The 11,407-nt window shown below is 35.3% G+C and overlaps 1 protein-coding gene across 1 annotated transcript; it reads left to right on the top strand.

Moving 5' to 3' along the window:
- Positions 1-9,719: 9,719 nt before the first annotated feature.
- LOC116092059 (olfactory receptor 1002) lies at positions 9,720-10,785 on the top strand. The gene has a single exon (XM_031373418.1). It carries the CDS (start codon positions 9,736-9,738, stop codon positions 10,690-10,692), a length of 957 nt encoding a protein of 318 aa, XP_031229278.1. The 5' UTR covers positions 9,720-9,735; the 3' UTR covers positions 10,693-10,785.
- Positions 10,786-11,407: the final 622 nt, after the last annotated feature.

Genomic DNA, 11,407 nt, shown 5'->3' with positions numbered 1-11,407 from the left:
AGATTATCACTTTTGGCTAAGTGCTGTGAATATATATTCTCCCAATAATTCAGTTTTGCATGTGCTCTCACATTTATGCATTTCACTTAAATTGAACAAGTGATCCTCTGAATGATGAAATGATGAGCAAATGACTTTTACTTATTATTATTTTTGTATTGTACATGTAATATAATTCATTTAACATCTAGAGTTCATGTGCTTGAACATTTAATGCTCTTACATATTATATTGTCTCTCAATTTTTCATAAAATTCATCTTTTGGTTAATTTTTAAAGAATTTGAAAGAAAATAAAATTACAGTTTCAATGAACATAGTTTTAAGTTGGTCAAGCCATCGGTACTCTCTTAAAAGTAGTTTTGGACTGATTAGATTCTTGCGTGTATAGGCGAAGACTGTGGAGTTTTACTTTATTACAGTGATAGCTCCAATAAATCCCTTAATAAAGCATAAACGTACTATGTAAAAGCACTCTTTATAAATCATATATCTTTTATATCAATGTAGTATCAGACAGAGAATTTAGGAGTTGTCAATATTATGAGATGCAGCTAAAATTTCAATAAAACATTTTTTAATCTATAAAAAAATGAGTTCTTTTGGTTGTTTATCACTCTATTGTGTAGTCATCCAGGGAGAGTAGATACTCTACGGGACCTTCAGTCCAGTTGCATTTTAAAACAACTTTATTAGGGGAAAACCAACTTTAAAATAAAATAAACTATCAATATTCTTTAGCCTGTATCTGTGCAGATCCAGCAGCTGGCCTGCTTGTCTCTTAGGCCTGACCAAAAGCTGGGGAATTGTCAACATATTTCCAGCCTTAACAAAGGCATTTATGATGCTGCTAGAAACCCTGGAGGATCAAATAGTTGGTACCCCTGGCTATGAGCCAACTTCTTTAAACCTTTATATGAACTCAATGCCTTAACCCTCTAGTGAATTCCATCAGGAATAAAACTTCTACCTCCTGTTCTTTAAGGACTTATTGTAATTCCCTTCATAACTAAATTCCATTAACAAATGCAGTGGATCAATTGACATGTAATTTAGTTATTTATTTTGTTGGAATTCTAACAAATAGTTATAATTTAGCAATACTGAGAGGCAAATCTTCTGTTACCTCATCAGGCAATGAACACTTATATGTTCAGATCACTTAAATAACACTCTAGACTCAAACATGTATTATTATTACAGGCACTTTGAAACGAAATGTGTACTTTGATATTTAGTACATGGCAGGTTTAGTTATTAATATCTAAATCAGAGATTACCTTTTATTATTACAATTAATAAAATGAATACCTTTATAAATTCAGTAAAATTTAAATGTGGCCAATAGTGGCAGACATTATACCAGATAAATTAGCTCTAAATTTCTGAATTTTTGATTTGTGTGTAGTTTTTCTCTCATATATAATTATCTTCTTCCATCCCTAAAATCATTACACATCTTTTGTTCAATAAGGAATCCCTTTCAGTACCTATTAAAAATGATAGGTTCTTATACATACATTAATAATTCATAATGTGATTCTGTCACATATCCACAATACTTGTAGTACAAGGACAAGAATTGGGTCAGTATTAGGATAGAGAATAAGTTAAACATCAATCCATTAAGAAAATATGATAGGCTTTCCTCTTTCACATCCAATTAAATATTTGTATTTTAAAACTATTAATAATATAAATTAATAGTCAATAGTAGATTACAGTTGGATTGCTCAACTAATACAAACTGAATGAGAGAAAAGTACATTGTGCACATACATGAAAGCATAATAAGGAAACCTATAACTAATTACATTAAAAAATATAAATTTCGTTCTCTGGGCTGGTGTCCTGAGCAGACCTTGGGCACAAGCTCTGCAGCCAGTCCCATAACACCCAGAGGAAGCTCCACTCCCAGGTGCTCTGACACTCTAAGGATCAGAGGTGAGGAGGACCCAACATCTGTCCCAACACCGGGAGTAACTGGGACCAGCGGGAACTCCTCCAGCAGAGTGCCTCAGGTTCTTTCTGGTCTCTCTAGGCTGGTGTTCTGAGCAGACCTTGGCGCCAGGCTCCACAGCCAGTCCCACAACAACCAGAGGAAGCTGCCGCACTACCAGGTGCTCTAACAAGTCCAGGGTCACAGGATCCCAGAATCACAGGATCACAGAGACAACTTGACTCTGAGGAGTTCTGACACAACCAGGATCAGAGGAAGGACTGGCACAGTCAGATTTAGCAAGGGAAGGTAGCACTAGAGTTAACCAGATAGTAGGGGGCAAGCATAAGAAAATAAACAACACAAACCAAGGTTACTTGGCATCATAGCAAGGTTACTCCAATCATAGCAAGTCCTAGACACACCATCACACCAGAAAAGCAAGATTCAGATACAAAATCACTTCTCATGATGATGATACAGGACTTTAAGAAAGACATAAATAGCACCCTCAAAGAAATAAAGGAGAACACAGGTAAAGAGCTAGAAGCTCTTAAAAAGGAAACAAAAAAATCCCTCAAAGAACTACAGGAAAACATAACCAAACAGGTAAAGGAAATGAGCAAAACTATCCAGAATCTAAAAATGGAAATAGAAACGATAAAGAAAACAGAAAGGGAGAAAACACTGGAGATACAAAACCTAGGAAAGAAATCACGAGTCATAGATGCAAGCATCACCAACAGAATACAAGAGATAGAAGAGAAAATCTCAGGGGCAGAAGACACCATAGAAAACATTGACACAACAGTCAAAGAAAATGCAAAAAGCAAAAAGCTCCTAACCAAAACATCCAGGAAATCCAGGATGTAATGAGAAGACCAAACTTAAGGATAATAGGTATAGAAGAGAGTGAAGACTCCCAATGTAATGGGCCAGTAAATATCTTCAACAAAATTATAGAAGAAAACTTCCCCAGCCTAAAGAAAGAGATGCCCATGAACATACAAGAAGCCAACAGAACTCCAAATAGACTGGACCAGAAAAGAAATTCCACCTGTCACATAATAATCAAAACACCAAATGCACTAAACAAAGAAAAAATTTTAAAAGCAGTAGGAGAAAAATGGCAAGTAACATATAAAGGCAGGCCTATCAGAATTACAGCAGACTTCTCACCAGAGTATGAAAGCTAGAAGATCCTGGGCAGATGTCATATAGACCCTACAAGAACACAAATGCCAGCCCATGCTATTATACCCAGCAAAACTCAATTACCATAGATGGAGAAAACAAGATATTCCATGACAAAACAAAATTTACACAATATCTTTCCACAAATCCAGCCCTACAAAGGATAATAGATGGAAAACGTCAACATAAGGAGCAAAACTATACCCTAGAAGAAGCAAGAAAGTAATCTTTCAACAATTCCACACAAACCTAATTCCATCTTTTACAGCAACAACAACAAAAAAAAAACCAGGAAGTGACAATTACCTTTTCTTAATATCGTAATATGAAAATTAATATTACCAACATATCCTAATTGATTGAAATCCAAAAATATGAGGAATTAGAAATTTGTTGATTGTCTCCAATGGTCTGTCTAATTTGGTAATTGTGGAAATAGGTCCAATATTGTACAATCTATATATACTTTCAGCTTGTGACAGCGTCTTGCTGTGTACAACATAAGGGTCTTGAAATCTTGCTTCTCCTATCTCAGCCTCTCTATTAGTAGTATTGTTTATTTCATGTTTTTACACTATACTATGGTTTTCAGAACAGCTTATATATTTCAAAAGTATTTATATTCCCAAGGGAGACATAGACAATTAACTTGGGAGGTGGCTTGTAGGAAAGAGAACAGCGAGGAGTGAGACCAAATGCTTTACTTGACATTTGTAGCTCCTGTATCAAGTTTGAAGAAAAGGACTTTATAAGTTACTCTTTCTCTGAGATGAATGCTTTTCTGAATTATCACAGCCAATGAACCAGATTCTTACCCACACCTAATGTCTGTGCCACCCTCCAAGCAGAACCATTGTTCATTGAAACAGTTGGTGAATAACTTTATGGATAGACTATCTTAATACACATACCATTTCTTAAATGAATGTAACCTGTTCTCTGTGGCCTGAGAATAAAGTCACTCACTCAAGTCAAATAGTTTTGACCATAGCAGGAAGTCTGTATCCAAAAATCGTGCCTACAATTCATTCCTTGGCGCAGCAGAACTATCAACTCTCAGCTTAGCTACAATGAAGGTAAAATCCTTTGGTGATTTGAGGGTCATTGAAGTACAGCCTTATTATAATGAACTCCAATGTCTAAAAATTGTTCTTATTTTGGGCTTGTACCACAGTAAGAGCCAAAATTTTAAACTCTACTAAATACAAAGCAAACAAACAAACAAACAAAAGACTTTATATATTGATATTCATTTAAGAAAATATTACTAGTGATGTATTATTTTGAAATATACATTTAATATGTTTGGAGTTATTTATAATTTATATTGAGAAAAATGTATGTAGATTTGGCCTGAGAATTGTAGAAAAGGAAAAGGTCGCTAAGGGACTTGGGAGCTCAGCAGACTTAGGTTCAATTTTCTTTCTGATCATAAGACCTAAGGATTTTGAGTAAGAAATTTTCTCATCTGACTTCTGATATAAAATAAATTTGAAGATCATGAGGAGAGAACATGTAAAAGGGATGGGCCAGGCAGTATTATCAGTTAAATGAAGAGGTGATGGTTCATCTCTTTCAGGGTTCCCTGAAGAGGTCACAAGTGCTCTAACTCTCCAAACAGGAAAATGAACTTCCTTCTAAATGTAAATCACATAATTACGCAGAAAATATCATCTTCATTGCTCTTCTAAGAGTCTTTCAGTTGACTGCCCACATTCAAATGTGTTAGTGATTCTAACATATTCAATTATACTACTTTACAAATGCTTGATTTCTCTAAGGAAAATAAATCCTTTGCACACTGAAAGACAACAGAAAGTTATACAAACCTTAAATGCACCAATTGGTAAGTTATTACAAAGCTAAAGAAAATTAGAACATATTACTTCTGTCCATCTGTGTTTTAATATCTATCCTCCCAAATTTGCCCATCTTCTCTGCCATCTCCATGTCGAATAATTGTTGCTGTACATTTAAACTTATCTTGTTCCTACATATAGTCTTTATTTTAGAATTATATCTATAGAAAGCAAATAAAAATGCATGACTTGAATATTAGAGATAAATTTGACTCAGTCTCCAATATGATTCCCCCCCCAAAAAAAAAATACTGCTGCATTTTATATATCTTTTGTACATCAGGGTGGTTTTATAAGAAACCCCGTGACTGGGCCACCCAGCTTCTGATTTCTAGTCCCCCAGACAAAGTCAGGGGTGGACTACAGGCATGAGTCTCAAGCTGATCCAGTCATTGATCTGCCAATCCCACAATTTCTGTGCTACTTTTACCCCAGCTCATCATGCTGACAGGACAAATTGTTAGCTGAAGGTTTCTGTTGGTGTACCAAACCCTCCAGTGGAAGTCTTTTCTGGTTATATGAGATGGCTGGTTCAGGCTCTGTCTTCCCCCACTTCTAGGATTCTTAGCTAGGGTCTTAGTTTAACTCCCATAAAAGATTTCTGGGAGTTTCCATTGCACTAGGTTTCCTCCTCACCCACAAATTACTCCCCCCCCCAATTCCAGTTGTCTCTCCCATTACTTTTCCTCCTTTCTCTTCTGTCCCACCTGCCCTCAGTCCACAGGCACCAAGTACAACTAGCAATAAATAAACAAACAAATGAAATGATGCCTAAAGATGTATTATTATACACATAGTTTGTTGGTTAACCCAATTGTCATCAGAGTGGCTTCATCCAGCAATGTTTCACACAGCCAAACATTAGATGGAGTTCAGAGACTCATGCTGAATATGTGGGGGAAGAATTATAGGAGACAGAGGGATCAAAGATACCACAAGAAAACCCAAAGAATCAGCTAGCCTGGACTCACAGAGGATCACTGAGACTGGATGTACAATCAGGGAGCCTGAATAGGTCTAACCTAGGCCCTCTATGAATATATTTGTATGGCTTGCTGTTTTGGTTGGATATCTAACAAAGTGAGCAGGGCCTATTTCTGATGCTTTTCTCTGCTTTGGGGACCCTTGGACTTTTATTGGGTTACCTCATTCAGCCTTAATATTAGGGATGCTATTAATCTTATTGCAACATGATATGCCATGTTTGGTTGATATCCCTGGGATGCCTAGTTTTTCTGAAGGGAGAGGATGGGAGGAGTGGGGGAGGTGTGGTGGTATAGAGAGGAGAAACTGTGGTCCAGATATAATATATGAGAGAATAAATCAATTTTGAAAATTAAAAAAGAAACCATGTCTTAAAAAATTAATAAATAATGAATAACTATCTTTTTTACATGAAATTGTCTAAAGAGAATAGATCTCATGTGTTATCAAGCCAAAGGGTAAACATTTTAATTTGCTTGATTGAATGTATAATATACATTATAATTTTTATAATATATTATAATATACATTATTAAAATACAATATTGTATATAAACATTGTTATTTTGTATGAGGCTGCAACTATACAGGTGTTCTAGCTATGAGCTAACTCTTTATTCCTTTATTTATCATCTATAGCCTAATAAGTCTAGTAATAAAATTTGTTAACAATTTCCTTATAGACTTTATCTCTTGGGCTGCTGAATCCTTGAGGGACTTGACACTAAATTATTTCCAGTCTTTAGAAAACACTCTTCTGCATCATATGCAGGATTAAATGAATGAGCATATTAATACGGTTCAGCTTCAAGATGCTATTACATGGTCTTTAACCTTCTGGACAACCAGGACAGCTCAAGAGTACTGGTATTTTTTTCAGGATAATTCAGTCTCATATATAGAATTATAAATTTGATAATTCTCTGTTACATGAGCAGGTAGTTTGTGGTGAATTTCTTCTGAATTATGGACTATTTAGACTATTTAGTATGTAAATACTTTAGCGGCCAGGTAACTAAAATGAAGTCAGTGACCAGGGAAAGTACCATTTGTGAGCTAACCATAAAAAATAAATTAGGCATAGAACCTTCACAGGGCCAAGATCCTCTCTGCCCATTGATGACCAACTTGGCCATCCTCTGCTATACACATACTGCTGGAGCCATGAGTCCCCCCATGTGCACTCTTTGGTTGGAGTTTAGTCTCTGGGAGCTCTGAGGATACTAGTTAGTTCATATTGTTGTTCATGCTAAGGGGCTGCAAACCCTTCAGCTCCTTGGGTCCTTTCTCTAGCTCTTTCATTGGGGACCCTGTACTCAGTCCAATGGTTGGCTATGAGCCTCTACTTCTGTATTAGTCAGGTACTGGCAGAACCTCTCAGCTATCTCAGGCTCCTGTCATCCAGGGGAATGCCAGGGCCAGGAAGTGGGAGAGGGTGGGGTGGTGAGCAGGATTGGGGGTGGGGAGGAACAGGGGATTGTTTTAGTTTTGGGGTTTTTTTATTTTATATTTTTTTCTTATTTTATTTTATTTTTATTTTTTATTTTGGAGGGGAACCTGGGAAAGGAGATATTGTAAATAAAGAAAACATCTAATAAAAAAAATCAAAAAATATTTAAAAAAATAAAATAAAATAGGCAATGATGGCTATTTAACCCATGGTTTTTGTTTTAAACAGCTTAATTAGAATGTATATTATAACATATTTCTGTTGAGGTAGCTGGTGTGGAATTTAAGATAGAGCTAGTGCAATATGAAGAAAGGTTTACTGGCTAACCAAATGTTGGAACTGAGAAGTCTTGTTTTCATTGGGATCTAATTTATTCACTTATCCTTAGCTTCTTCAGTTTTAATTAGGAAACAAGCACACATGTGAATCAGCTCACTTAAATTTTCAATCTGCTAGTGCTCAAGGTGAGACTGGAGAACATCAAGTCTGATGGGCTTTTATACAGCCATAATATCATTTCACACAACACTTCATGTTCAACACAGAGTTTAAAAGTATAATAATTGTCATGAAAAAAAAAAACTTTATGTGTTTAATATCTTCAATGGAGGCAATAATATGAGACATGGTTTGGGGCATTCTCATTTGCCTCATATTTTTTCTATAACTTTAATAGTGGCACTTAAAATGGTTGGTTTCTAGCTTTTTGATCTAATAATGAAAAATATAAATAACTAGAAATGAGTTGCTATGCCTGGAAAGAATAAAAATTTTGAAACATTTTTAACACTAAGATAGTTTTCTGACCAATCTCAATCATACCCTTCTAGGTGTTTTCTCTGCTCCAATTGCCTTTGAAACTAGAAGTGTTGGAAACTTTTTTTTTTCTTTTTACTAGCTTTCAGTAAATCCAAACCATTTCCACTGTTCCTGCCAGAGACAAAGTGAGTAGACACCTACTGGTAGTTTTTGGCAATACAGCCCAAAGTTGTAGCACATCTTGAGGCATAAGGTTATTTTTGTACTATTTTTGAAATAGCTATGATTATTTCAACTGCATGTTCTTCTTCCCTAGTTTTACTGCACTGTTCTTTCTTTAGCACTGCTTTTCCATGTTATTTCATTCCTGCTACATAAATGCTGAAATTAAAAAAAATAATAATCATAGACACTCAGAGAACAAGAAGGATGTCCATGGCAGTGCCTCTCTAGTTTTTATCAGTGGTGATATATTTTGTGACTGGTCTGCATTGTGATCAGAAATGATGGTGAAATCAGCATGTTTGTATTATTTTTGATTATTCTATCACAAGGGTGTGTTTGTTCAAAAAACTCCACAGTCTGGCATGTTCCATCCCCATGTAGATAAATGTATGACATTTCTTCCAAAGTTCCAATATTGCTGGCAAATAGAAAGCCATCTCACAAAAGGGTTAAATTATATGATGTTTCTGGCCTGGTTTTTCTTCAACTCAGTGAACTGTTTTTTTTTTTTTTTATATTTATCCATGTTGTTGCCTATATCATACTTGAATATTTTACCAACTTAAGGGAATTTTGATTTCACATTCTTGGCTACGATAAGTGAAGCTTCTGTGAACAATTTTGTATAGTTCACTATGTGGATATAAGTTATTTCTCTTGGACAAATGTGAACTGTCTGTGTTTATTCTTAAATCATTTGTTTTGTAGAAAGATCCTGTAAACAATCAGTATTTAAGAATGGAGCCTTTGGTGAGCCACACAATATGTGATGACTTATTGTGTCATTAGATAGTTATGACTATGATATGAAGGACTTAGATAGGTCAGGGAATGCATGACAGAAAGTGTACTGTGTAGTTGCATAACTCTTTTTCAAAATGTTTGTCTCTTATCCTCAGTATACCATTCTGTAGCCTAGACATTGTAAATTATATTAAAAACAGCATGGAGACTTAGTTGTGTTGTGTAGGGATGAAGATGATGCACACAACACTTGCCTATGATTAAGGTGGTTAAGATAATCTAAATTCACTGAGTCATACAACTACTTTTTTTCATGTTTTCAAGGTTTCTGAAAATATCTTTAGTTCATAAACAGGTATTTTGGGACAGATATACTAAGTTAGACGTTAGAAAATTTATGACATAATCTCCAAAGTTCATACTGTAGGTCTAAAATTCTCGCTTAAAAAAAAAAAAAAAAAAAAAAAAAAAAGAGGAAACCAAAGAACTCAGTGAGAAAACTTAAATTAACTACGAAGACTTTATTTGTGAATCTACTGCACTGAAATATTCCATCTTTGTCATACAGGTTGATCCACAGGAATGAAGCACAGAAATCAAACTACTGTGACTGAGTTCTTCTTCACTGGATTAACCTCCTCCTTCCAGCTCCAAATTGTCCTCTTCCTGACATTTCTCTGTGTTTATCTTGCAACTCTTCTGGGGAACCTTGGAATGATCATTCTTATTCACCTGGACACTCGACTCCACATTCCCATGTACTTTTTCCTTAGCCACTTGTCCTTTGTGGATGCCTGCTCCTCTTCTGTCATCAGTCCTAAGATGCTGTCTGACATCTTTGTGGATAAAAAGGTGATCTCCTTCTTAGGATGTGCTATCCAGCTTTGTTTATTCAGCCAGTTTGTAGTGACAGAATGTTTCCTTTTGGCCTCCATGGCTTATGATAGGTATGTTGCCATCTGTAAGCCCTTGCTGTATACTCTCATCATGTCCCAGCGGGTCTGTGTACAGCTAGTGATAGGCCCTTACAGCATAGGCCTTATCAGCACTATGGTCCATATTACTTCTGCATTTATCCTGCCATACTGTGGTCCAAATCTCATCAATCACTTTTTCTGTGACCTTCTTCCTGTTCTCTCACTGGCATGTGCAGATACTCAGATGAATAAACATTTGCTTTTCATCATGGCTGGGATCCTTGGTGTATTCAGTGGTATGATCATCTTGGTGTCCTACGTGTACATTGCCATCACCATCCTCAAGATTGGCTCTGCTGATGGGAGGCACAAAGCCTTCTCCACCTGCTCTTCACACCTGACAGCTGTATCTATTCTTTATGGGACTCTCTTCTTTATCTATGTACGTCCAAGCTCTAGCTTCTCTCTGGATATCAATAAAGTTGTGTCACTATTTTATACAACTGTGATCCCTATGTTGAACCCATTCATTTATAGCCTGAGAAATAAGGAAGTCAAAGATGCATTATTCAGGACATTTGAAAAGCAATTTTGCTACAGCTTGCAAGATAAAATATTATAGATATAAGCATTATTAGATACCAGTTAACCTACTTCAATTTTTGTCATCCAATAAGAAAGTATTAAGAACTTTAAACTGAAATGTTTGAGTTATAGGGTGTATAACTTTAGCAAAATTCTTATAACTAGAAATAAATGATTATGTTAAGTTTTGAAAAAATAAAACAATAAGCAATGAACTTAATATATCAGATATGGTTTACAGAAGGCCAGTTCCATAAATTATCTTCTTTAATAGGATAATTCATAATGTTTAATGTTGGATGTGTTCCAAAAAATTGGTAAAGAGTATAATCATGTAGTAGGAAACCACATCCCTTTTGTAATTATTTTCATATTAGAAATACATACTTTACAAAGAAGTTGTACACACATGGAAGGATCTGGTTATACTGTCCTAGTAGCTTTTGGGAATATGCCAGTATACCTTTGTATTCTATATCTAAGGAAAAAATGCATTGACTTTTACCACAGTAATAACTATTATTTTGTCCTTCAACATAATGGTAAATATCATTTCACTTTTGGGTACATTCTAACTTGTTTATAATAATTATTTTTACTTCCATGAAGCAATATTGACTTACAAAAACATTTTAAGAGAATTTTTTATATATTGAGATTATAATAAAATTACATCATTTCTCCCTTCTCTGCCCTCTAAAACATCCATAAACATCCATGTAACCACCACCTCTCTCTCTTTCTCTCTCTCT

This window comes from Mastomys coucha, unplaced genomic scaffold (assembly GCF_008632895.1).
Source record: "Mastomys coucha isolate ucsf_1 unplaced genomic scaffold, UCSF_Mcou_1 pScaffold15, whole genome shotgun sequence".
Lineage (NCBI taxonomy): Eukaryota > Metazoa > Chordata > Mammalia > Rodentia > Muridae > Mastomys > Mastomys coucha.
Note: the sequence above shows the minus strand (reverse complement) of the source record. Positions and strands in the feature narration are given on the sequence as shown.

Excerpts from the sequence above, each read along its gene's own strand:
- LOC116092059 (XM_031373418.1), top strand. The coding sequence starts at position 9,736 with ATGAAGCACAGAAATCAAACTACTGTGACTGAGTTCTTCTTCACTGGA.